The 27,057-nt window shown below is 51.4% G+C and overlaps 2 protein-coding genes across 2 annotated transcripts in view; both read right to left on the reverse strand.

The window, feature by feature from the left end:
- Positions 1 to 27,057, reverse strand: part of ZNF556 (zinc finger protein 556) — a 433,150-nt gene that overhangs the window by 45,372 nt on the left and 360,721 nt on the right. The gene's annotated exons all lie outside the window — the stretch shown is intronic.
- ZNF554 (zinc finger protein 554) lies at positions 6,661 to 25,816 on the reverse strand. The gene is made up of 5 exons (XM_050770401.1): positions 25,565 to 25,816; positions 20,552 to 20,624; positions 14,521 to 14,647; positions 9,078 to 9,269; positions 6,661 to 7,895 (listed from the first exon to the last, which is right to left on the reverse strand). Exons 1-5 carry the CDS (start codon positions 25,615 to 25,617, stop codon positions 6,724 to 6,726), a joined length of 1,617 nt encoding a protein of 538 aa, XP_050626358.1. The 5' UTR covers positions 25,618 to 25,816; the 3' UTR covers positions 6,661 to 6,723.

The raw sequence follows: 27,057 nt of genomic DNA on the forward strand, positions 1-27,057 counted from the left end.
TGAAAATACAAAAATCAGCCCGGTGTGGTGCCGGGCGCCTGTAATCCCAGCTACTGGGGAAGCTGGGGCAGGAGGATTGCTTGAACCCGAGAGGCAGAAGTTGCAGTGAGCCGAGATCGCCCCACTGCACTCTAGCCTGGGCGACAGAGTGAGACTCTGTATTTAAAACAAAACAAAACAAAACAAAAAAAACTCTCAAGTTCATATTTTAAACTGTAAGGAAAATTTTTTCAGATCATTTAAGTGCATCCCCAATTTGGAAGATTAAAAGGCTGGCCGGGCGCGGTGGCTCACACCTGTAATCCCAGCACTTTGGAAGGCAGAGGCAGGCGGATCACCTGAGGTCAGGAGTTCGAGACCAGCCTGGCTAACATGGCAAAACCCCGTCTCTTCGAAAAATACAAAAATTAGCCGGGCGTGGTGGCACGCACCTGTAATCCCAGCTAGGGAAGCTGAGGCAAGAAAGTCGCTTGAACCTGGGGAGGTGGAGGTTGCAGTGAGACGAGATCATGCCACTGCACTCCAGCCTGGGGGACAGAGCAAGACTCCGTCTCAAAAAAAAAAAAAAAAGTATATGATATTGCACAATAGGAATGTATCTTAACACCACTGAACTTTAGACTTAAAAATGAAGATTGTAAATTTTTGTTATTTGCATTTTACTACAATTTTTTAGATGTTATATTTAAAACAGAAAAGACTATTTCTAAGGATATTGAATCCTTATTTTAACTGATATAAAAAAACACGCAAAAGTTTAAATGAATTTGATTGAACCTTAGGAGGGAAGTGGCTTTTTTAAAATTTTTGGTTTTTTGAGACAGAGTCTTGCTCTGTTACCCAGGCTAGAGTGCAATGGCAGGATCCAAGCTCACTGCAAACTCTACCTCCAGGGTTCAAGTGATTCTCATGCCTCAGCCTCCCGAGTAGGTGGGACTACAGGCCCGCCCCGCTACGCCCGGCTAATTTCTTTTTTCTTTTTTTTGAGATGCAGTTTCGCTCTTGTTGCCCAGGCTGGAGTGCAGTGGCGCAATCTCAGCTCACCGCAATGCCTGCCTCCCAGGTTCAAGCGAGTCTTCTGCCTCAGCCTCCCGAGTAGCTGGGATTACAGGCACGCGCCATCACGCTCAGCTAATTTTTTATTTTTAGCAAAGATGGGGTTGCTCCATGTTGGTCAGGCTGGTCTCAAACTCCCGACCTCATGTGATCCGCCTGCCTCGGACTTGCAAAGTGCTTGGATTACAGATGTGAGCTACCATGCCCAGCCTTAAATGTTTTTTAAAAAAAAGGAAAAAAAAAAATTGTGATAGACCTGAAAACACTGAATACACTTAATAGATGGAGGCTGAAAATCAAACACAGTTAATGGCTGCTCATTTCGGAAAACTCCATAGCTTAAGTGGTTGTTCAAACAGTGATACTGACATTTCATTTAGAAACAGAATTTTAAAAATTCATTTTTGTCTTTCCTAGAAAGGTTTTAAACATTTTATAAAAATTAATGTTTAGAGGATTGACACAGGAAAGCAGCTTCCAGTTAAAAAGTGTGCCCCAGCGTGGTGGCTCTAATCCCAGCACTTTGGGAGGCCGAAGCAGGTGGATCACCTGAGGTCAGGAGTTCCAGACCCTTCGAGACCATCCTGGCCAACATGGTGAAACCCTGTCTCTTAACAAAAATACAAAAAAAAATTAGCTGGGCATGGTGGCGCATGCCTGTAATCCCAGCTACTCGGGAGGCTGAGGCAGGAGAATTGCTTGAACCTGGAGGCAGAGGTTGCAGTGAGCTGGAATCTCGCCACTGCACTCCAGCCTGGGCAAGGTAGTGAGACTCCATCTCATGCAGGAGGGAGACAGCAAGACTGAAAACAGTGTAGTCAGGAGACCTCTAAGTCAACTCAAGAATATGCCGAGTCAAGCGTGGCAGCTCACGCCTGTCATCCCAGCACTTTGGGAGGCCGAGGCGGGCAGATCACGAGGTCAGGAGATCGAGACCATCCTGGCTAACACGGTGAAACCCCGTCTCTACTAAAAATATTTAAAAAATTAGCCGGGCGTGGTGGCGGGTGCCTGTAGTCCCAGCTACTCGGGAGGCTGAGGCAACAGAATGGCGTGAACCGGGGAGGTGGAGCTTGCAGTGAGCCGAGACTGCGCCACTGCACTCCAGCCGGGGTGACAGAGCGAGATTCCGTCTCAAAAAAAAAAAAGAATATGCTGAAAGCTACAGATGCTTTCCCCAAAATACACATCAATGCACCAGCACACGCTTTGCATCCAGTTCAAAGTTGTTCAGAGCCCCTAAAGAAACTTACTCATCAACCCAACAGGGTCTAGACTAACCGTGGATCAAGGATCTCTAAGGAAAAGCAACATGTTCCATTTGGGTGAAAGGAGATCTGACGGGCAACCTCCCTCATTAGCTCAAGGAAAAAGGGAAGATTCACAGGAAAGTTAGATGACTCCAAAGAGGAAATTTGTACATTTGTTTTGAGACAGGGTCTTGCTCTATCCGTCAGGCTGCAGTGCAGTGGTGCACTCACAGCGCACTGCAGCCTTGGCCTCCTGGGCTCAAGCAGTCCTCCCACCTCAGCCCCCAGAGTAGCTGGGATCACAGGCGTGAGCCACCATGCCTGGCTAATGTTTGTATTTTATACATAGACAGGGTCTATGTTGCCCGGGCTGGTTTTGAACACCTGGGCTCAAGTGATCCTCCCACCTCAGGCTCCCAAAATACTGGGATTACAGCTGTGAGCCACTACACCCAGTTTACCAAGAGAAAATGTGGAGAACAGTTCCCCTGCTTGGTGGCCTGGCAAATGAGGAGCTGGCTTTGTACAGGGTGCTCAAGGCCAAATCCAGAGGCCACCACTTTTTTTTTTCTCTTTGCGATAAAGTCTCACCATCACCCAAGCTGGAGCGCAATGGCGCCATCTCGGCTCACGGCAACCTCCACCTCCTGGGTTCAAGCTATTCTCATGCCACAGCCTCCTGAATAGCTGGGCCTAGAGGCATGCACCACCACGCCCAGCTAATTTTTTTTTTTTTTTGAAACAGAGTTTTGCTCTTGTTGCCCAGACCTGCAGTGCAATGGTGCTATCTCGGCTCACAGCAACCTCCACCTCCCAGGTTCAAGCGATTCTCCTGCCTCAGCCTCCCAAGTAGCTGGGATTACAGGCATGGGCCACCACGCCCGGCTAACTTTGTATTTTTTAGTAGTGACGGGGTTTCTCCATGTCGGTCAGGCTGGTCTCAAACTCCTGACCTCAGGTGATCCACCCATCTTGGCCTCCCTAATTTTTGTACTTTTTGGTAGAGATGGGGTTTCACCATGTTGGTCAGGCTGGTCTCCAACTCTTGATCTCAAGTGATCCACCCGCCTCAGCCTCCCAAAGTGGTGGGATTACAGGCGTGAGCAATCCTGCCCAGCCAATTCCACTACTTTCTAATTGTGTGACCTGGAGCAAATTTTGTCTTCTGTAAAATGGAATGTGAATAGTGATTATCTCATGGGGTCATGAGGGCTAAATGAAAATCACGTGGAAGTACTTGGCTGGTGCTTGGTATACAGTAAGCATCCAATACATGTTCATGACCATAATGCACATCGGCACTCTTGGTCTTGATTTTGCTAGGGATAAGTCACAAGTGGGACTTTTCCCAGGCCACCAAAGGTCATTCCGCCCTCTATGTACCAAAGTCTACTATACTGTGTCCCTACTACGTAGCTATCCACAGTCTACCCTGACTCATCAATGAGGTTCCGTATCCTTAACAATTTTGGGTGCTATTTGGTTTTTATTCATTATCAAAATGATTATAGCAATAGAAAATTAAATGGCAAAAGATAAAATCACTAGAAGGGAGTGGTGGCTCACGCCTGTAATCTCAGCACTTTGGGAGGCCGAGGCAGGCAGATCACCTGAGGTCGGGAGTTCCAGACCAGCCTGACCAACAGGAGAAACCCCGTCTCTACTAAAATACAAAAATTTAGCCGGACGTGGTGGTGCATGCCTGTAATCCCAGCTACTTGGGAGGCTGAGGTAGAAGAATTGCTTGAACCCGGGAGACAGAGGTTGCGGTGAGCTGAGATCACGCCATTGTACTCCAGCCTGGGCAACAACAGTGAAAGTGTCTCAAAAAAAAAAAAAAAAAAAAGATGCAAAATCACACATAATCAGAATACCCCAATAATCACGTAAATGATTCTTCACATCTCTGTCCAGCCTTTGTCCTTTTGTGTATGGATCAAATGATTAGTACTATTTTGAACCCCTTATATCTTTTTTTTTTTTTTTTTTTTTTTTGAGACGGAGTCTCACTCTGTCGCCCAGGCTGGAGTGCAGTGGCTGGATCTTGGCTCACTGCAAGCTCCGCCTCCCGGGTTCACGCCATTCTCCTGCCTCAGCCTCCCGAGTAGCTGGGACTACAGGCGCCCGCCACCTCGCCCGGCTAGTTTTTTTTTGTATTTTTTTTTTAGTAGAGACGGGGTTTCACCGTGTTAGCCAGGATGGTCTCGATCTCCTGACCTCGTGATCCACCCGTCTCAGCCTCCCAAAGTGCTGGGATTACAGGCTTGAGCCACCGCGCCCGGCCCCTTATATCTTTTAAACTTCACATCCAAAGCACTTTCTGTCAGCATATACTCTGCATCAGCACAGTAGTGCACAAGATAGACGGATCTAGCTAAGTGACCAATGTAAACACTGAAACAGAATGCTGAAATAAACACGAGCACTGTGGCTCACACCCGCAATCCCAGCGTGGTGGCTCACACCCGTAATCCCAGCGTGGTGGCTCACACCCGTAATCCCAGCGTGGTGGCTCACACCTGTAATCCCAGCACTTTGGGAGGCCAAGGTGGGCGCACTTCTTGAGCTCAGGAGTTCGAGATCAGCCTGGGCCACCTGGTGAAAGCCCACTGCTACATGAAATACCAAAAAAAAATTTAGCTGGGTGTGGTCGTGGTGCGCATCTGTAGTTCCAGCTACTTGAGAAGCTGAAGTGGGAGGATTGCTTGAGTCCAGGAGATGAAAGCTGGCTGCAGGGAGCTATGATCACACCACAGCACTTCAGCCTCAGCAACAGAGTGAAAACCCGTCTCAAATAAACCGAGAAAAGAATATTGAAATAAAATCAATGGACAATTTAATAAAGAGGAAAGACACAGAAGTAATTAAGAAACAGACTATCGGCCGGGCGCGGAGGCTCAAGCCTGTAATCCCAGCACTTTGGGAGGCCAAGACGGACGGATCACGAGGTCAGGAGTTCGAGACCATCCTGGCTAACACGGTGAAACCCCGTCTCTACTAAAAAATACAAAAAACTAGCCGGGCGAGGTGGCGGGCGCCTGTAGTCCTGGCTACTCAGGAGGCTGAGGCAGGAGAATGGTGTAAAAACCCGGGAGGCAGAGCTTGCAGTGAGCTGAGATCCGGCCACTGCACTCCAGCCTGGGCGACACAGCGAGACTCCGTCTCAAAAAAAAAAAAAAAAAAAGAAACAGACTATCCTGGCCAGGCGCGGCGGCTCACGCCTGTAATCCCAGCACTTTGGGAGGCCGAGCTGGGCAGATCACCTGAGGTCGGGAGTTCGAGACCAGCCTGGTGAACGTGGAGAAACCCCATCACTACTAAAAGTACAAAATTAGCTGGGCGTGGTGGTCTATGCCTGTAATCACAGCTATTTGGGAGGCTGAGGCAGCAGAATTGCTTCAACCCGGGAGGCAGAGGTTGTGGTGAGCCGAGATTGCGCCATTGCACCCCAGCCTGGGCAACAAGGGCGACACTCCGTCTCAAAAAAAAAAACGAAACAGAATACCTTTTGTTTAAGCAACTAAACATGTGATGGGTCTTGACAAGATCCCATCCACGATAGCACTCCCATCCACCAATCTTTTCCGAAAGTCTGGAGCTCACTGGCATATTGCAATGGCAACTCCTCCTATTAAAAGGCCCCGTCAGCCTGGGTACAGTGGCTCATGCTTCTAATCCCAGCACTTTGGGAGGCCAAGACAGGAGGAGTGCTTGACCCCGGGAATTAAAGACCAGTCTTGGTAATGTAGCAAGACCCCAACTCCATAATAAATTAAAAAATTTGTTGGGCATGGTGTTGCACGCCTGTAGTCCCAGCGACCTGGAAGGCTGGGGTGGGAGGATTACTTGAGCCTAGGAAGTTGAAGCTATGGTGAGGTATGACCACGCCACTGCACTCCAGCCTGGGTGGCAGATCCCATCTCAAAAACACAACAACAAAACACAAAAAGGCCCATTCTCAGAGCTTTCTTCCAAGAAGGTGAGAAGGTGACATAAACCCACTGCTTTTCTTTTTTTTTTTTTTTTTTTTTTTTTTTGAGACGGAGTCTTGCTCTGTCGCCCAGGCTGGAGTGCAGTGGCCGGATCTCAGCTCACTGCAAGCTCCGCCTCCCGGGTTCACGCCATTCTCCTGCCTCAGCCTCTCAAGTAGCTGGGACTACAGGCGCCCACCACCTCGCCCGGCTAGTTTTTTGTACTTTTTAGTAGAGACAGGGTTTCACCGGGTTAGCCAGGATGGTCTCAATCTCCTGACCTCGTGATCCGCCCGTCTCGGCCTCCCAAAGTGCTGGGATTACAGGCTTGAGCCACCGCGCCCGGCCCCCACTGCTTTTCAAATTATCCATCCCACCAGGGCAAAGTATAACCACAGGTATGTGTCAGAGTACTAAAAAGGGGTTCACAAAGCAGCATGCAATCGCTAACATCCAATAAGATGTCTGTTCTGGTAGAACGCTTTCCCACAGTCAATGATTTTGTAGATTTTCTGGCTGCTGTGAGTTTTCTGATGTGTGACAAGGGACGAGCTCTGGCTGAAGGCTTTTCCGCATTCCTGACACCTGTAGGGTTTCTCTCCAGTGTGAGTTCTCTCGTGCCTCACCAGGGAAGACCTCTGGCTGAAAGCTCTCCCACACTGCTTACATTCATAGGGGTTCTCGCCCGTGTGAGTCCGCTCGTGCTGGTTGAGGGAGGAGCGGTCGCTAAAGGCCTTTCCACATTCGCTGCATTCGTAGGGCTTCTCTCCGGTGTGCGTCCTCCTGTGCAAGATCAGGTAGGAACTCTGGCAGAAGGATTTCCCGCAGTCTTCACATTTATAGGGCTTTTCCCCGGTGTGAATCCTCTGATGCTGAGTCAGAGATGAGATCCTGTTGAAGGCTTTCCCGCACGCGCCGCACGCGTAGGGCTTCTCTCCAGTGTGAGTCCTCAGATGGCGCGTGAGGGTGGAGCTGTGCGTAAAGGCTCGCCCACACTCCTGACACTCGTAGGGTTTCTCTCCCGTGTGAATTCTTTGATGTTCGCTCAAAGAATGCCTCCGGTTGAACACCTTCCCGCACTGCTGGCACTCAAAGGGTTTCTCTGCCGTGTTGATTTTGTTGTGGATGGTCAGGGCCATACTGTGGTTCAATGACTGCCCGTTTTCCAAATACACAAACATTTTCCCCCCGTGTGGAGTAAAGTGACTGTTCTGGCTGATGGCATTTCCACATTCATTACCTTCACAGGGTCTCCGATCGGCATATCCCACCTGATGGTGGTTTAAGATGGAATCGGATGCCAAGCTTGTAGTATCTAACTCACTGCCACACAAGTGATTCCCTCTAGTGCTTCCCTGTGATGAAACAAGGGCTGGGCTCAGATTACCATTTTCCCCAAATCCATGCCATGCAGCAGCCTTCTCCTGAGGCATGGCCACTACGTGGAGGGATACCTTTTGGCTCAAAAGTCCCCGGGGGTCTTCATGGCTCTCCTCTAATTGCTTCCATCCCCTGTCTTCTCTGATAAGCTTTATCATCTTTAAACCACTGGCTGATTCCTCCTGCAAAGCCACCTTCTTGTAAGTTGAGTCTTGGTTTCTTAGTACAGTCATGCAATCTGGAATAAATTGAGGTGGAAACAATTTTTTTAGAAGAAGAAACAGCTTGAAAACGAGTGGGTCAAAGTCCTTCCAACATCTACAAGGCCTGTGTGGACTGATGTTCAAATATCAGCTTTGAACATGGGGGGAGGATGGGAAAAAGAGAGATGGGTGGCGAGGAAGGCCCCTAAGGATGAGATGCAGCAGCAGAAGATCGACAGTGACGGGAAAAGGCAGAGAAATATCAATGCAGAGAGAAATTACTCTGCAGGTGCGGTGGCTCACGCCTGTAATCCCAGCACTTTGGGAGGCCGAAGCGGGTGGGTCACCTGAGGTCAGGAGTTTGAGATGAGCCTGACCAACACGGTGAAACCCCGTCTCGACTAAAAATACAAAAATTAGCCGGGCGTGGTGGCGGGCGCCTGTACTCAGGAGGCTGAGGCGGAAGAATAGCTTGAACCCGGGAGGCGGAGGTTGCGGTGAGCCGAGATTGCGCCACTGCACTCCAGCCTGGGCGACGAGAGTGAAAGAGCGAGACCGTGTGTCAAAAAAAAAATTACTCTGTAAAGCTGGGAGAATATATCTAGCAGACAGAAAGAATTATCAAGGAAGCAAAGAGGGAAGAGACAACTAGAAACATAGGCAGAATGGCTTCAAGAAAAAACGGGGGGGAATAGAAGAAAATGGGGCCAGGAGTTGTGGCTGATGCCTGTACTCCCCACACTCTGGGAGGCTGAGAAAGCAGGATCGCTTGAGGCCAAGAATTCAAGAGCAGCTTGGGAAACACAGTGAGACTCCATCTCTCAGAAAAACAAAATAGCTGGGAGCGATGGCATGTGCCTATAGTCCCAGCTGCTCAGGAGGCTGAGGCAGGAGAATCACTTGAGCCCAGGAAGGCGAGGATGCAGTGAGAGATGATCATGCCACTGCACTGGGCCAACCTGGGCCACAGAGTGAGACCCTGTCTTAAGATAAATGAATAAAACAAGAAAATGGGATATTCTTTTCTTTGTACCCAGAGAGAGGTCATACAAAGCAGTAAAAAGAAGGAGAAAGCTGCCAGAAAGCGAACTCAAGGTGTCTGAGAACGGGATCTTGGCATTCTCCTTACAGAATCAGGGCCTTGTGAAGATAATTCTGACCAATATTTCCCATGATGCCGCTGCCATCCCAGCGGTTTCTATCTGCCTGATTCTCACCTGCACAGGAGGCTTGAGGAGTCCCTTTCTCCTCCATCCACAGGGCTTCTCTTTGCTCCAAGTGGGAAGAAGCCGCTGGTTGAAGAAGTACATACCTCGTCCATGAGGAAAGACTAGTGACTTGTGGGGTTTGTGCTGGGGAAAGTGAACCCTTCTTAATCCCCGCATCAGTACATTGGTTCTTCAAGGCCTCTGAAAGAGACAAGAGTATACTTGAGAGGTAGCACAAGGTAAAGATTTTATTTTCTAATTAACAAATTATAGACCTGGGCCGGGCACGGTGGCTCACTCCTGTCATCCCAGCACTTTGGGAGGCCAAGGCAGGTGGATCACCCAAGGTCAGGAGTTTGAGACCAGCCTGGCCGACATGGCAAAACCCCGTCTCTACTAAAAATACAAAAATTAGCCGGGCGTGGTGGTGCATGACTGTAACCCCAGTTACTCAGGAGGCTGAGGTGGGACAGCTGCTTGAACCCAGGAGGCGGAGGTTGCGGTGAGCTGAGATCGTGGCATTGCACTCCAGCCTGGGCAACAAGACTCAGTCTCAAAAAAATAAAATTAAAATAAATAAATAAATAAATAAATAATATTACAGATCTGGTTGGGCGTGGTAGCTCACATCTGTAATCCCAACACTCTGGGAGGCCCAGAGGCAGGTGGATCACTTGAGCTCAGGAGTTTGAGACCAGCCTGGGCAACATGGTGAGACCCTGTACCTACCAAAAAGAAAGAGAAGAAAAAATACCCAAAAAACTAGCCAAGTGCGGTGGTCTGAGTCTATAGTACCAGCTACCTGGGAGGCTGAGGTGGGAGGATCACTTGAGCCTGGGGAGGTCAAGGCTGTAGTGAGCTATGATTATACCACTGCACCCCAGGCTGGGCAACAAGAGTGAGACCCTGTCTCAAAAAAAAAAAAAAAAAAGATTTTACATTTCCCCCCAAAATCGACATACGAATGGTCAATAAACACATGAATGGATGCTCAATGTCACTGGTCATTAGGGAAATGCATACCGAAACCGCAATGAGATACCACTTCACACATACTAGGAAGGCCATAATAAAAAAAAAAAAAATAAGTGTTGCCAAGGATGTGGAGAAATTAGAACAGTTTATACTGCTGGTAGGAATGGAAAATGTACATGCTGATACAAAAACCAGTATGGGGCTGGGCACAGTGGCTCATGTCTGTAATCCCAGCACTTTGGGAAGCGCAGGTAGGCGGATCACCTGAGGTCATGAGTTCAACAGCAGCCTGGCCAATATGGCAAAAATCCATCTCTATTAAAAATACAAAAACAGTAGCCAGGTGTGGTGGTGCATGCCTGTAATCTCAGCTACTGGGGAGGCTGAGGCAGGAGAATCGCCTGAACCTGGGAGGCAGAGGTTGTGGTGAGCCGAGATTGCACCACTGCACTCCAGCCTGGGCAACAAGAGCGAAACTCTGTCTCATAAAAAAAAAAAAAAAAAAAAAAATACAAAAACAAGTGTGATGGTGCACACCTGTAATTCCAGCTACACTTGGGAAGCTGAGGCATGAGAATCACTTGAACTGCAGAGGCAGAGGTTGCAGTGAGCTGAGAAAGTGCCACTGCACTCCAGCCTGGGTGACAAAGCGAGATTCTATCTCAAAACAAAACAAAAAACAAAAGCCAGTATGGCAGTTCCTCAAAAAGTTAAATTCTTAACAGAGAATTACTGCATGATCCGGCAATTCTACTCCGAGCATCGACCCAAAGCACTGAAAACAGTGACTGACAGATACTTGTTTGCCAATCCTCACAGCAACAGGATTCACAACAGTGGAAAGGTGGAAACCCAAGGTCCATCAACTGGTGAATGGATGGACAAAGCGTGTTGAATATACACAATGGAATCATCTTTTTCATCTATGAATAAAGCACTGACACGGGTACAACATAAATGAACCCTGAAAACATCACACCCAGTGAACTCAGCCAGACACAAAAGGCCACATTTTTTTTTTTTTTTTTTTTTTTTGAGACGGAGTCTTGCTCTGTCGCCCAGGCTGGAGTGCAGTGGCCTGATCTCAGCTCACTGCAAGCTCCGCCTCTCGGGTTCACGCCATTCTCCTGCCTCAGCCTCCCGAGTAGCTGGGACTACAGGCGCCCGCCACCTTGCCCGGCTAGTTTTTTGTATTTTTTAGTAGAGATGGGGTTTCACCGTGTTAGCCAGGATGGTCTCGATCTCCTGACCTCGTGATCCGCCCGTCTCGGCCTCCCAAGGTGCTGGGATGACAGGCTTGAGACACCGCGCCCGGCCAAAAGGCCACATATTATCTGATTCCGTTTATAGGAAAAGTCTGGGGTAGGCAAATCCACAGAGATGGAGAGTGACTCATGGTTACCAGGGGCTGAAGGAGGGGCTGGGGAGGGAGAATTTTATGGGTATAGAGTTTTGGTTTTTTTTTTTTTTTTTTGACGCGGAGTCTTGCTCTGTGCCCCAGGCTGGAGTGCAGTGGCGCGATCTCGGCTCACTGCAAGCTCCGCTCCCCCGGGTTCACGCCATTCTCCTGCCTCAGCCTCCCAAGTAGCTGGGACTACAGGCGCCCGCCACCTCGCCCGGCTAATTTTCTTGTATTTTTAGTAGAGACGGGGTTTCACCGTGTTAGCCAGGATGGTCTCGATCTCCTGACCTCATGATCCGCCCGTCTCGGCCTCCCAAAGTGCTGGGATTACAGGCTTGAGCCACCGAGCCCGGCCGGGTATAGAGTTTTGGTTGAGAATAAAAAAGTTCTGGAAGTGGACGGTTGTGTTGGCTGTAGCACATGCTGAATGCATTTAATGCCACTGAACTGCATACTTAAAAAGGGTGAAAAAAGCACACTTTATGTTTATATAGAGATCTATAGATAGATATGTCTGTGCATATATATATGTATATATAATTTTTTTTTTTTTTCTTTGACAGGGAGTTTTGCTCTTGTTGCCCAGGCTGGAGTGCAATGGCACGATCTCAGCTCACCGCAACCTCCACCTCCTGGGTTCAAGCGATTCTCTTGCCTCAGCCACCTGAGTAGCTGGGATTACAGGCATGTGCCATCACGCCCGGCTAATTTTGTATTTTTAATAGAGACAGGGTTTCTCCATGTTGGTCAAGCTGATCTCTCAGGTGATCCACCTGCCTCGGCCTCCTAGAGAGCTGGGATTACAGGCATGAGCCACCGCTGTATATGTATTTTTTGAGACAGAGTCTCACTCTGTTGCCCAGGCTAGAGTCCAGTGGTACAATCTTGGTTCGCTGCAACCTCTGCCTCTCGGGTTCAAGCGATTCTCATGCCTCGGCCTCCTAAGTAGCTGGGATTACAGGCACCTACCACCATGCCCAGTTAATTTTTGTGTTTTTAGTAGAGATGAGGTTTTGCCATGTTGGTCAGGCTGGTCTCGAACTCCTGGCCTCACGTGATCCAACCACCTCAGCCTCCCAAAGTGCTGGGATTACAGATGTGAACCACTATGCCCAGTCTGTATTTTTTATCACAGTAAAAACATTTTTTTAAAAAATTAAGAGTACAAATGCTCTGTGATATGGCTGGGCTGTCTCCCGACCCAAATCTCATCTCAAATTGTAATCTCCACGTGTCAAGGGAGGTACCTGATGGGAGGTGATGAGATCATGGGGTCGGTTCCGCCATGCTGTTCTCGTGATAGTGAGCTCTCATGAGATCTGATGGTTTTATAAGCTTTCCCCTGCTCTCTTCTCTCTCTCGCTGCCTTTTGAAGAAGGTGCCTGCTTCCCCCTTCTGCCATGATTGTAAGTTTCCTGAGGCCTCCCAAGCCATGGGGAACTGTGACTCCATTAAACCTCTTTTCCTTTTCTTTTTTTTTCTTTTTTTTTTTTTTGAGATGGAGTCTCGCTCTGTCGCCCAGGCTGGAGTGCGGTGGTGCGATCTCGGCTCACTGCAACCTCTGCCTCCCATGTTCAAGCAAGTCTCCTGCCTCAGCTTCCTGAGTCGCCAGGGTTACTGGTGCCCAACTCCACGCCCGCCTGATTTTTTTTCTATTTTTAATAGACACGGGGTTTCACCACGTTGGCCAGGCTGGTCTTGAACTCCTGACCTCAAGTGATCCACCCTTGTGATCTCTAAGTGCTGGGATTACAGGCGTGAGCCACCACGCCCAGCCGAGGGCGTGGTATTCTTTACAGCAGCGTGAAACCGACTAAGACACTCTGACTTTGTTCCCAGGGGGAATCAGAGAAGTTATCTAGGCCTGAGCTGAGACATGCAATTCCACTGCAGCTCCAGCTATCACGTACTGAACAAGGAAGGTCATCTGTTCTCAGAGAAACCAGACCACGAAAGCCGCAAAACCAGGACCCACGTTTGTCTTATTTACCGATGAATCCCCCATTCCCAGCATGGTGCCTGACACACAGTAAGACACTAGATGAGATGGTTTGGCTGTGTCGCCATCCAAATCTCACCTTGAATTGTAAGAATCCCCACGTTGGCCGGGCGCGGTGGATCATGCCTGTAATCCCAGCACTTTGGGAGGCCGAGACGGGCGGATCATGAGGTCAGGAGATCGAGACCATCCTGGCTAACACGGTGAAACCCCGTCTCTACTAAAAAATACAAAAAACTAGCCGGGCGTGGTGGCGGGCGCCTGTAGTCCCAGCTACTTGGGAGGCTGAGACAGGAGAATGGCGTAAACCCGGGAGGCGGAGCTTGCAGTGAGCTGAGATCCGGCCACTGCACTCCAGCCTGGGCCACAGAGCGAGACTCCATCTCAAAAAAAAAAAAATCCCCACGTCAGGGGCGGAGCCAGGGGGAGATAACTGAATCATGGCAGGGGTGGTTTTCCCCATACTGTTCTCGTGCTAATGGATACGTCTCACAAGACCTGACGATTTTACAAATGGGAGTTTCCCTGCACAAGCTCTCTTGCCTACTGGCCATGTCAGATGTGACTTTGCTCCTCATTCGCCTTCCACCATGATTGTAAGCTCTCCCCGGCCATGTGGAACTGAGTCCATTAAACCCCCTTTCCTTTACAAATTACCCAGTCTTGGGTATGTCTTTATTAGCAGTGTGAGAACAGACTAATACACCAGATAAATGTGGGCTGGGCGCGGTGGCTCACGCCTGTAATCCCAGCACTTTGGGAGGCCGAGATGGGCGGATCATGAAGTCAGGAGATCGAGACCATCCTGGCTAACACGGTGAAACCCCGTCTCTACTAAAAAAATACAAAAAACTAGCCAGGCATGGTGGTGGGCGCCTGTAGTCCCAGCTACTCGGGAGGCTGAGGCAGGAGAATGGCGTGAACCCGGGAGGCGGAGCTTGCAGTGAGCTGAGATCCGGTCACTGCACTCCAGCCTGGGCGAGTGAGACTCCATCTCAAAACAAACAAACAAACAAACAAACAAACAAACATAAATGTGAATCAATGAACACAGGAATGAATGATGCTTGCCTTACCCAGGGAGACCACGTTCCTATAGTTCTCCAGCATCACCTCTCTGTACAGGTTCTTCTGAGCAGGCTCCAGCAACTCCCATTCCTCCTGGGAGAAGTCCACGGACACGTCCTCAAAGGTTACTAATTCCTAGAATATCACAGCGGTTCTGCTCAAGATGGGTCCATCGCCACCCACGTTCATGGGAGGAGGGGTGAGGTTGGTGGCACCAGGGAAGTTGAGAAAGGTCAAGGTGCAAAGGTCAGAAGTCAGTGTCTACTAGCTGCCTTGTGGGTGCTTGTCCTTGGCTTCAAATCAGAGGGATATATAGACCCTAGGCCCACCATCGACACAGCAATGATGACCAGGACACAGGTCTGGATGAAACACTTTGCCCATTTCTTATTGAACTGGTGATTCTAACCTCTGGATCTCTGAGTCTGACATTCCCACGCAAGAATCTCCCCCTGCTGGTTCTGAAAATGCATGGATGTCAGGGGCATGCCACTCGCGGGTTACGGGACTGCAGGTATATATCTGACCTATCCGGGACACAGCCTCCTCATCTGTTCAATGGAAAGAAGCATTTTATCCAAAGCGTGTTGTCGTGAGGACTAACTAGTTAGTATCAGTCACAGCATTTGCTATTGCTATAGTCAGAAGACCTAGAAGCAATACCCAACAACACGCAGGATGGAACAGGACCTTACTCAAAACTCACAATTATTAGAGGTTAGTTTTCTTTGCTTCCATGACTCACAGTTACACGTTACAAGGCACGGACGATGTAAGAAGAGGAATCTGCTACAACCCTGACCCACTGAAATATGGTGAAAGTTTTGTTGTTTCAGCATATGAAGGGGCTGAGTGTTTAGGGCCTGAATGGCTATCCAGGTAATCCATGGTATAAAACGGCACCTAAGCTGGTATCTGCTATAAGATGTAAAAGTTGGCCGGGCGCGGTGGCTCAAGCCTGTAATCCCAGCACTTTGGGAGGCCGAGACGGGTGGATCACGAGGTCAGGAGATCGAGACCATCCTGGCTAACATGGTGAAACCCCGTCTCTACTAAAAAGTACAAAAAAAAAACTAGGCGGGCGAGGTGGCGGGTGCCTGTAGTCCCAGCTACTCGGGCGGCTGAGGCAGGAGAATGGCAGAAACCCGGGAGGCGGAGCTTGCAGTGAGCTGAGATCCGGCCACTGCACTCCAGCCTGGGCGACAGAGCAAGACTCCATCTCAAAAATAAAAAATAAAAAAAAAAAAAAGATGTAAAAGTTGGCTGGGCACCGTGACTCATGCCTGTAATCCCCGCACTTTGGGAGGCTGAGGCGGGTGGATCAACTGAGGTCAGGAGTTCGAGACCAGCCTGACCAATACGGAGAAACCCCATCTCTACTGAAAATACAAAATCAGGCTGGGCGCGGTGGCTCATGCCTGTAATCCCAGCACTTTGGGAGGCCGAGGTGGGCGGATCACGAGGTCAGGAGATTGAGACCATCCTGGCTAACACGGTGAAACCCCGTCTCTACTAAAAATACAAAAAATTAGCCGGGTGTGGTGGTGCGCACCTGTAGCCCCAGCTACTCGGAGGCTGAGGCAGGAGAATGGCGTGAACCCGGGAGGCGGAGCTTGCAGTGAGCCGAGATCATGCCACTGCACTCCAGCCTGGGCGACAGAACGCGACTCCGTCTCAAAAAAAAAATACAGGCCGGGCGCGGTGGCTCAAGCCTGTAATCCCAGCACTTTGGGAGGCCGAGACGGGCGGATCACGAGGTCAGGAGATCGAGACCATCCTGGCTAACACGGTGAAACCCCGTCTCTACTAAAAAATACAAAAAACTAGCCAGGCGAAGTGGTGGGCGCCTGTAGTCCCAGCTACTTGGGAGGCTGAGGCAGGAGAATGGCGTGAACCCGGGAGGCGGAGCTTGCAGTGAGCTGAGATCCGGCCACTGCACTCCAGCCTGGGCGACAGAGCATGACTCCGTCTCAAAAAAAAAAAAAAAAAAAAAAAAACAACAAAATCAGTCAAGAGTGGTGGCCGGTGCCTGTAATTCCAGCTACTCAGGAGGCTGATGCAGGAGAATCCTTGAACCCAGGAGGCGGAGGTTGCAGTGAGCTGAGACTGCACCACTGCACTCCAGCCTGGGCAACAAGAGCGAAACTCCATCAAAAAAAAGAAAAAGAAAAGAAAGGATGTAAAACCACTTCTAGCACGTGAACCATATGCATACAGGAGGCACCCCGATCTTTTGACCCCAGCCTTAAGGGCCCTGTATGGACTTGATTCAGTCCACACCCATCTTATGCCTTCACCTCTCTCTCTTCAGTTGCATCCTGGGAAAAAAAAAAAAAAACCCTTCCGACTTTGCTCACACTGGTAATCCCAGAACTTTGGGAGGCCAAGCTGGGAAGACTGCTCGAGCCCAGGAGTTCGAGACCAGACTGGGCAACATAGTGACTCCCAGTTTCTACAAAAAAATTTTTAAAACTTTAAAAAATCCCACTCCAGGATGTGCCTGTAATCCCAGCACTTTGGCCTTTGAGGCCAAGAGTTCAAGACCAGCTTGGGCCGCGCGCGGTGGCTCACGCCTGTAATCCCAGCACTTTGGGAGGCCGAGGAGGGCGGATCACAAGGTCAGGAGATCGAGACCATCCTGGATAACACGGTGAAACCCTGTCTTTACTAAAAATACAAAAAATTAGCCGGGCGTGGTAGCAGCAGGCGCCTGTAGTCCCCACTACTCGGGAGGCGGAGGCAGGAGAATGGCGTAAACCCGGGAGGCGGAGCTTACAGTGAGCTGAGATCGCACCACTGCACTCCAGCCTGGGCAACAGAGCGAGACTCTGTCTCAAAAAAAAAAAAAAAAAAGACCAGCCTGGACAACATGGTGAAACCCTGTCTCTACTAAAAATACAAAAATTAGCCGGGCATGGTGGCGAGTACTGTAATCTCAGCTACTTGGGAGGCTGAGGCAGGAGAATCACTTGAACCCAGGAGGCAGGATCTCACTTCAGCTTGGGCAACAGAGCGAAACTCCATCTCAAAAATGAATAAATAAATAAAACTGCAGAGGGCGGGAGTGGTGGCTCACACCTGTAATCCCAGCACTTTGGGAGGCCAAGGTGGGTGGATCACCTGAACCCAGGAGTTCACGGCCAGCCTGGGCCAACATGGTGAAACTCCGTCTCTACTAATAATACAAAAATTGACTGGGTATGGTGGCACATACCTGTAATCCCAGCTACTTGGGAGGCTGAGGCACAAGAACAGCTTGAGCTTGGGAGGTGGAGGTTGCAGTGAGCCAAGATCGCACCACTGCACTCTAACCTGGGCAATAGAGCAAGACCCTGTTTCAAAAAAATAAAACCGCAGGCCAGGCATGGTGGCTCACATCTGTAGTCCCAGCACTTTGGGAGACCGAGGCGGACAGATCACGAGGTCAGGAGATCGAGACCATCCTGGCTAACATGGTGAAATCCCATCTCTACTAAAAATACAAAAAACTAGCCGGGCGAGGTGGCGGGCCGCTTGTAGTCCCAGCTACTCGGGAGGCTGAGGCTGGAGAATGGCGTGAACCCAGGAGGCGGAGCTTGCAGTGAGCAGAGATGGCACCACTGCACTCCAGCCTGGGCGACAGAGCGAGACTCTGTCTCAAAAAATAAATAAATAAAATAAAATAAAACAAAACAAAACGGCAATCAGGTCATGCTCAGTGAGAGAAGCCAGACACAGAAGGACAAAGCCTGTGTGGTTCCACTCCTAGGAGGTCCCTAGAGTCATGAGATTCAGAGAGACAGAAAGTAGGATGGCAGGTGCCAGAGGCTGGGAAGGGGGATGGGGAGTGAGTGTCTCACTGGGGACAGAGTTTTACTTTGGGAAGAGGAGAAAGTTCTAGAGAGGACGGTGGTGATGGTTGTAAAACCGCATGAATGTGTTTAATGCTACTGAGCTGTGCACTTCAAAATGGTTAAGATGGTGAAGTTCACATATATTTCATGTGTTTTATTGCAATTACAAAAATATTCTTTCAAGTAAAGAGGAGGATGCCTTGCTGGGCCGCACTGTCCGGTCTCCAAGGGAAGGTGCTGGATCCCACCTGTTCATGGCAGTGGCTGATGCCATCTCGTTAGCAGCGGCAGGGAGGTGCCACTGGAGCTGCACACCCCATGGAGCTGGTAGGAGCCCCGCCCTCCTGCGCCTTCCTGTGCTCTTGGGGGACCTGAGAAGAGGCGGGATCTGCCCACCTGGGTGCAGCTGCAGCTGCCAGACCCGTAGCTGCAGAGCTGGGCCTCCCGCTCCAGGAAGCAGACAGGAGCTGGAGACAAGTGAGACCCCTGCCTCGTCCACGTTGGTGAGGCAGGAGCTCCCGGGTGCAGCCGTGGCTGCCCTCCCAGGCGCCGGACCCAGGCATCTCTGCAGCCTGCACCCTCAGGTGTCTCAGGAAGGACCTCCCACTCCCTGCAGGTTCAGGGGGTACCTGCTCCCACTGCCTGGCCTCTCTCAGAGTGGGGAGTTGGGGCCAAGCCCCGGGGTCATGAATGGCAGCAGGAGGCAGATTAATTCTTGGGCGGAAGGGGGCGGGTCCCCAGTAAGGCCCCGCCTTCAGGCCAGGGAGGGCCTGAAGACTCCGGGCCAAGCTGCCAGTCCTACGGACCAGATTTGGGACTTATAGTGCCTCTTTCTTTCTTTTTTTTTTTTTTTTTTTTTTGACAGTCTCGCTCTGTCACCCAGGCTGGAGTGCAGTGGCCGGATCTCAGCTCACTGCAAGCTCCGCCTCCCGGGTTCACGCCATTCTCCTGCCTCAGCCTCCCCAGTAGCTGGGACTACAGGTGCCCGCCACCTCGCCCGGCTAGTTTTTTATGTATTTTTAGTAGAGACGGGGTTTCACCGTGTTCGCCAGGATGGTCTCGATCTCCTGACCTTGTGATCCGCCCGTCTCGGCCTCCCAAAGTGCTGGGATTACAGGCTTGAGCCACCGCGCCCGGCCTATGGTGCCTCTTTCGTCCCACCCATGGCCGCCCATGGACCAGTCAGCACACACTTCCTCCCCTCTGAGGTCCAGAAAAGCCCTGGATCAGCCTCAGCAGGGCAGAGGACGGCCAGAGACAAAGAAGGCAGAGAGATGAGAGGATGGGACGGGACGACCAGCTGCAGAGAGGCGTACCCTCTCCACTGAAAGCTGCGGAGATGATCTGCCGGCAGAGAGGAGCCACCGTCTCTGCTGAGAGCTTCAGAGACCTGCAGAGACGTCCGAATGACTTGCCTGCAGGGAGGAACCGCCCTCTCCAGGGCCTCCTCTCAGCTGAGAGCTGAACACTCGACCAGACGACCTGCCTACAGGGGGCAGCTGCCCACTCCTCTGAGCTGCTCTCACCGTAACGAGAACTCTCCTTTGCCCTTTACTTGTCTGCGTACCTCATTCTTCCTGGATGCGGGACAAGAACTTGGGCAAAGGCACCAAGGCCACAGAGGTTTCTAGCCAGAAAAACGGACACCCCAGAGATCCTGTAAGACTGTCTCCTAGGGCCGGGCGCGGTGGCTCAAGCCTGTAATCCCAGCACTTTGGGAGGCCGAGACGGGCGGATCACGAGGTCGGGAGATCGAGACCATCCTGGCTAACACGGTGAAACCCCGTCTCTACTAAAAATACAAAAAACTAGCCGGGCGAGGTGGCGGGCGCCTGTAGTCCCAGCTACTGGGGAGGCTGAGGCAGGAGAATGGCGTAAACCCGGGAGGCGGAGCTTGCAGTGAGCTGAGATCCGGCCACTGCACTCCAGCCTGGGCGACAGAGCGAGACTCCGTCTCAAAAAAAAAAAAAAAAAAAAAAAAAAAAAGACTGTCTCCTAGGGAGGGGCTGTGCTCAGTCCCAACACCGAGGGTCATTCTTCACACTTGGGAGCGGCATGAGTACCTCATCCCACACACCGCTCCTGGGGAATTCTCCTGAACTTTCACATCGCAAGGGGTCTCCTTCTCTATCGAGGACTGGGTTTCTGGTGGGATTGTTCCCTCTGGATATACTGGGCACCTTCTGGGAGAATGAGGACATCTCACCTGGGACCGGCAGGGCAGGTACCCGGCAGCCATTCTCTCCTCTTGGGAAAAGCGGGTTCCTGGGCAGTCAGAGCTGTGGGGAGGAGAAAGCTGCTGTGAATACCAGACCCAGGCCAGTCCCCAGATCCCAGAGCCCTTGGCCTGGACAACCTCCATTTGCTTGAAGGGGCCTCCATACACAGGAGGTAAACTGAGGCCAGGACCCAGGACTGAGGCCAGGGTTTTTTTTTTTTTTTTTTTTTTTTTTTGAGACGGAGTCTTGCTCTGTCACCCAGGCTGGAGTGCAGTGGCCGGATCTCAGCTCACTGCAAGCTCCGCCTCCCGGGTTTACGCCATTCTCCTGCCTCAGCCTCCCAAGTAGCTGGGACTACAGGCGCCCGCCACCTCGCCCGGCTAGTTTTTTTGTATTTTTTAGTAGAGACGGGGTTTCACCGTGTTAGCCGGGATGGTCTCTCGATCTCCTGACCTCGTGATCCGCCCGTCTCGGCCTCCCAAAGTGCTGGGATTACAGGCTTGAGCCACCGCGCCCGGCCGGTTTTTGTTTTTTAAGAGATAGAGTCTCCCTCCATTGCCCAGGCTGGAGTGCAGTGGTGCGATCGTAGCTCATCTCAGGGCAGCCTCAACCTCCTGGGCTCAAGCAATCCTGCTACCTCAGCCTGTAGCTGGAACTACAGGCACCACCATGCCCCGCTACTTTTTTGTATTTTCTGTAGAGACGGGGGCCTTGCTATGTTGTCCCAGGTCTACAGCTCCTGGGCTCAAGGGATCCACTTTCCTCGGCCTCCCTAAATTCTGGGATTAAAGGTGTGAGACGCCACACCCATCCATGGCCAGGAGTCTTAAAGGCCCCATTTTATGGATGAAGGTCCTGAGGCCCTTGGAAGCAAACAAGTTTACAAAACACTCAGTCTCCATTAGGAAGTGAAGCACCCACTCCATATGTGTTTCCTGAGACTGTTTTCACAAGCTGCCAGTAACCCGGGGGGCTTGGAATAACAGGAAGATAGCCTTTACCAGTTCTGGAAGCCGGAAATCTGAGATCAAGGTGTGGGCAGGGCTGCGCTCCCTCTGAAGGCGCTAGGGAAAAGCTCAGTTGTGGTGGCTCATACCTGTAATCCCAGCACTTTGGGAGGCTGAGGCAGGAGGATCACTTGAGCCCAGGCGTTCAAGACCAGCCTGGCCAACATGGTGAAACCTCATCTACTAAAAATACAAAAAAAAAAAAAAAAAAAAAGCCAGGTGTGGTGGTGCATCCCTGTAATCCCAGCTACTCAGGAGGCTGAGGCATGAGAATTATTTGAACCTGGGAGACAGAGGTTCAGTGAGCCAAGACTGTGCCACTGCACTCCAGCCTGGGCAATAGAGCAAGACTCTGTCTCAAAAAGAAAAGATAAGGAAAAAAAATAAACAAAAGCTCTCAAGAAAACTTTTTCCTGCCTCTTCCAGCTACTGGGGGCATGACTGGGGTCCTTATAAGAGAAAGAGATGCCTGGACGTGGTGGCTCATGCCTGTAATCCTAGCATTTTGATTTTTTTTAATTTTTTTTTTTTTTTTTTTTTTTTTTTTTTTGAGACAGAGTCTCGCTCTGTCGCCCAGGCTGGAGTGCAGTGGCCGGATCTCAGCTCACTGCAAGCTCCGCCTCCCGGGTTCACGCCATTCTCCGGCCTCAGCCTCCCGAGTAGCTGGGACTACAGGCGCCCGCCACCTCGCCCGGCTAGTTTTTTGTATTTCTTAATAGAGACGGGGTTTCACCGTGTTAGCCACGATGGTTTCGATCTCCTGACCTCGTGATCCGCCCGTCTCGGCCTCCCAAAGTGCTGGGATTACAGGCTTGAGCCACCGCGCCCGGCCAATCCTAGTATTTTGAAAGGCCGAGGCGGGCAGATCACGAGGTCAGGAGTTCGAGACCAGCCTGGCCAACGTGGTGAAACCCCGTCTCTACTAAAAATACAAAAAATTGCTGAGTGTGGTGGCGGGCATCTGTAATCCCAGCTACTTGGGAGGCTTAGGCAGAATTGCTTGAACCTGGTGCGGTGGAGGTTGCGGTGAGCTGAGATCACACCAATGCACTCCAGCCTGGTGACAGACCGAGACTCTGTCTCAAAAAAAAAAAAAAAAAAAAAAGAGAGAAAGAGACACAGGGAAGAAGGCCACGTGATGATGCAGTTAGAACCAGGAGTGATGTGGTCCCAAGCCAATGGACACCAACTATGGCAGGGCATCCCCAGAAGCTGGAAGAGACAGAGATGATCCTCCCGCCAGAGCCTTCAGAAGCACCACGGCCCCTCCGCATCTTCATGTCGGGCTTCTGGCCTCCAGACTTGTGAGAGAATAAATTTCAAGCCTCCCCGTGCCCCCCAGTTTGTGGTGCATTGTTACAGCAGCTCCAGGAGGCTCATATAAGAACCAAAGGCACGGGGTGTGGTGGCTCAAGCCTGTAATCCCAGCACTTTGGGAGGCCGAGACGGGCGGATCACGAGGTCAGGAGATCGAGACCATCCTGGCTAACAGGGTGAAACCCCGTCTCTACTAAAAATACAAAAAATTAGCCGGGCGCAGTGGCGGGTGCCTGCAGTCCCAGCTACATGGGAGGCTGAGGCAGGAGAATGGCGTGAACCCGGGAGGCAGAGCTTGCAGTGAGCCGAGATCACACCACTGCACTCCAGCCCGGGCGACAGAGCGAGACTCCATCTCAAAAAACAAACAAACAAAAAAACCAAAGGCAAACACAGACACAGTCTCCTTGCTTTGAGGGGCTTCACATGGGGGATTCTTTGCAGGTGCCGTCGGGAATTTACAACCTTCCAGGCTTCCCTCTGCCCCCAACATGGCGCAAGGCTCCCTTGGCTCTTGGGACTTTATTTTTATTTTTTTGAGACAGAATTTCGCTCGTCACCCAGGCTGGAGTGCAATGGCGCGATATTGGCTCACTGCAACTTTCGCCTCCCGGGTGCCAACAATTCTCATGCCTCAGCCTCCCGAGTAGCTGGGATTACAGGCACCCGCCACCACGCCTGGCTAATTTTTGTATTTTTAGTAGAGACGGGGTTTCACCATGTTGGCCAGGTTGGTCTCTAACTCCTGGGTTGTAATCTGCCCGCCTTGACCTCCAAATTGTTGGGATTACAGGTGTGAGCCGCCGCACCCAGCCCACTCTTGGAACTTTACATTACAGCTCATGGCAATGGGGACAGGACCTCCCACGCCTCAGCTCCTGTGTCTTCCTTCTTCCACCCTCAAGTGGCTCACAGGACCCTCCTCTCTCATGGTTGATGTTAATGACCCTGTCAACGCCCTCATTGACCCACACCTATGCGCCTGGGTCAGGAACATCCCTTCCAATGTCCAACTCCCAAAACTCATCCTTGCTCCAAAAGAAAGGCCTCTTGAGGCTGCCTTGCAGACAAAAATGAAATCCACGCAGCCAGGCACGGTGGCTCACGCCTGTAATCCCAGCACTTTTGGGAGGCTGAGGTGGGTGGATCACCTGAGGTCAGGAGTTCGACACCAGCCTGGCCAATATGGAGAAACTCTGTCTCTACTAAAAATATAAAAATTAGCCGGGCGTGGTGGAGGGTGCCTGTAATTCCAGCTACTTGGGAGGCTGAGGCAGGAGAATCACTTGAACTGGGAGGCAGAGGGTGCAGTGAGCCGAGATCATGCAACTGTACTCCAGCCTGGGCAACAGGGTGAGACTCCGTCTCAAGAAAAAGATAAAGCCGGGCGCGGTGGCTCACGCCTGTAATCCCAGCACTTTGGGAGGCCGAGGCGGGCGGATCACAAGGTCAGGAGATCGAGACCACGGTGAAACCCCGTTTCTACTAAAAATACAAAAAATTAGCCGGGCGCGGTGGCAGGCGCCTGTAGTCCCAGCTACTCAGGAGGCTGAGGCAGGAGAATGGCATGAACCCGGGAGGAGGAGCTTGCAGTGAGCCGAGATTGCGCCACTGCACTCCAGTCTGGGCGACAGAGCGAGACTCTGTCTCAAAAAAAAAAAAAAAAAAAAAAAAAAAGAAAAAGATAAAGAAGAAAAAGAAACCAACGTGTTTGGGTAAGGGAGAGTTCAGGGAGGTTGGGGTTGCTAGACCAGCAGAAAGGTCAGCTGTCTCCTCATTCCTCAACAGGGGTGGTGGGTATACACAGAATGGACCCTTGAAGCCAGGCACTGTGGCTCACGCCTGTAATCCCAGAACTTTGGGAGGCAGAGGCGGGATCATCTGACGTTGCGAGTTCGAGACCAGCCTGGCCAACATGGTGAAACCCCGTCTCTACTAAAAATGAAAAAATGAGCTGGGCATGGTGGCGCATGCCTGTAATCCCAGCTACTCGGGTGGCTGAGGCAGGAGAATCGCTTGAACCGGGAGGCGGAGGTTGCAGTGGACCGAGATCGTGCCATTGCACTCCAGATTACGTCTCAAAAAAAAAAAAAAAAAAAAAAAAAAAAAAAAAAAAAAGACCCTTGCTATCTTATCACCACGACCGCGATGCTAACACATAAGTGAGGTCTCTCCCGCAGGGCACTGTGGACACTGGGGCCTGGGTCATTCTCCGGGCTGGGCAGGGTGCTGAGCTGCATCCCTGGCCTCCACCTACTCCATGCCCGGAACTCCCCCCAGTTGTGACGACCACAGACGTCCCCAGACATCTCCCGGTGTCCCCTGGAGGGCAGGACCGCCCCTCGCTGAGACCCTCAGACGTGGCCTCACTGAAGTGCGAGCGTGGCAGCCGCTCTCTGCCTTTAGCGTAGAGTCAATGCGTCTTCTCCCTCTCCTTGCAGGCTGGGCCCCAGGAGCTCATGCGTCTCTCATCCAGGGGTGTCTTCACAGGGCAAGGACAGACCGTGCCATCCTGGGCGCTGGGGCCCTGGGCGAGCTGCCGGCCCCCGACCCTCCCGTGGGGACCCTAACGCGACAGGGTCATGCCCCGGCCACCCGGCCCCGCCAGCCCCAGCCCCACCAGAGCCCCGGCAGGCCCGGCACGGAGGTCGCGGCGCGGGAGGCGGCGGCACTTACAGCTGAGCTGCCGGGAACCGCGCGCGCCGGCCCAGGTGGGCGCAGGTGACCATTGGGGCGCGCGCTCAGGCGCCACGCAGAGCCCCCGAGGCGGGAGCGCCCCGTGCAGGCTGGACGGCCTCCCCTGCGTGTCCCGGGGACGCCTCCTCCGCTGGGCACCTCGGCGCTCGGAGCGGACGCCCCCAACAGGCACCCCTCTGGAACTCGCCGCAGCCGCCGCCGCCAACCCCCGACGAGCGCAGAGGCAAACTCGGCACTGCGCCTGCGCGCCCCGAGCCTGCGAACTACAAGTCCCAGCAAGCTCCGCAGCGCGGCGCTGGGCTCTCGGCGCTCCAATCTGGGTCACAGCGCCGCCTCCGGGCGGGCAGCGTCTCCGCAGGACCGCGATGCCCCTGCTGCTGTCGGATCCATCCTGTGTGGCTGGCTGGAGTGCCCGGGCGTTCTGGGGTTCGCGGACCCAATCCTCAAATCCCAGCTCCGTTGTTTCCCGGCGGCTTGCCATTGGATATTAATAACTATTATTATTTATTAAGCAAGTTATATAAACGTATAATGCATTACATATTAAAATGATTGCTTAAGTAATTGTTTGTTTTTGAGACTGAATTTCGCTCTTGTCATACAGGCTGGAGTGCAATGGAGTGATCTCAGGTCACTGCAACCTCTGCCTCCCGGGTTCAATCGATTCTCCTGCCTCAGCTTCCCAAGTAGCTGGGATTACAGGCGTGCGCAACCACACCCGGCTGATTTTTTATATTTTTGGTAGCGACGCGGTTTCACCATGTTGGCCAGGCTGGTCTCGAACTCCTGACTTCCAGTGATCTGCCCGCCTCGGCCTCCCAAAGTTCTGGGATTACAGGTGTGAGCCACCGCGCCCAGCCAAATTAAATTATTGTTTAAATATTTATTTAATATTCTACTAATTGTTATCAGAAATTAAAATAGTAAAACTACTATAATTAATATACTGTTGTAGGGTATAATAAATTCCTCTTCAAAGGTTTTAGCCCGTAAATTGTTAAGTACAATCAGTTCTGAGCTCCTCTCCAAAGAACCAATGTTTCCGTATGTTCAGCTCCCCTGTTCTTTGTTCTGCATTTTAAACTTTAATTTCCTTGTTCTTTTCGTCTCCTTGCCCCTAGTTTCAGTAAACAACTCCCTCCTAGCCTGTATCACCTGCTCTGACCTTAGTCACCCTTGTCACCTGCTCTGACCTTAGTTATCCTTGGTCACCTGCGCTGTTCTTAGTTATCCTGAATCACCTGTTCTCTAGCCGTCCTTCCCGCCAAACTACTCCCCCCTCCACTCCGGCTCCTACCCCTGCTCTCTTTAAAACAGCTAGTCGGAATTAGCTTAGACTGTGTGGTCCAACCCTAGCCAATAGGAGAATGACACAGCAGTAGGGGTACCTGTGTCAGGGATAAGAACCCCTTCCCCTCCCTTGTTCAGATGTGCTCTCACCATTGCTCCATCTGCAAGACGCACGCTTCTAT

Source organism: Macaca thibetana, chromosome 19, assembly GCF_024542745.1.
Source record: "Macaca thibetana thibetana isolate TM-01 chromosome 19, ASM2454274v1, whole genome shotgun sequence".
Taxonomy (NCBI): domain Eukaryota; kingdom Metazoa; phylum Chordata; class Mammalia; order Primates; family Cercopithecidae; genus Macaca; species Macaca thibetana.

Bases quoted from the DNA above. Each gene is read 5' to 3' on its own strand.
- ZNF554 (XM_050770401.1), bottom strand. From the start codon at position 25,617: ATGGTCACCTGCGCCCACCTGGGCCGGCGCGCGCGGTTCCCGGCAGCT. The intron at 20,625-25,564 runs GTAAGTGCCGCC...TCCTCCCCACAG, and splicing joins CGGTTCCCGGCAGCTCAGCT to CTCTGACTGCCCAGGAACCC. The intron at 14,648-20,551 runs GTGAGATGTCCT...GTGATATTCTAG, and splicing joins ACCTGCCCTGCCGGTCCCAG to GAATTAGTAACCTTTGAGGA.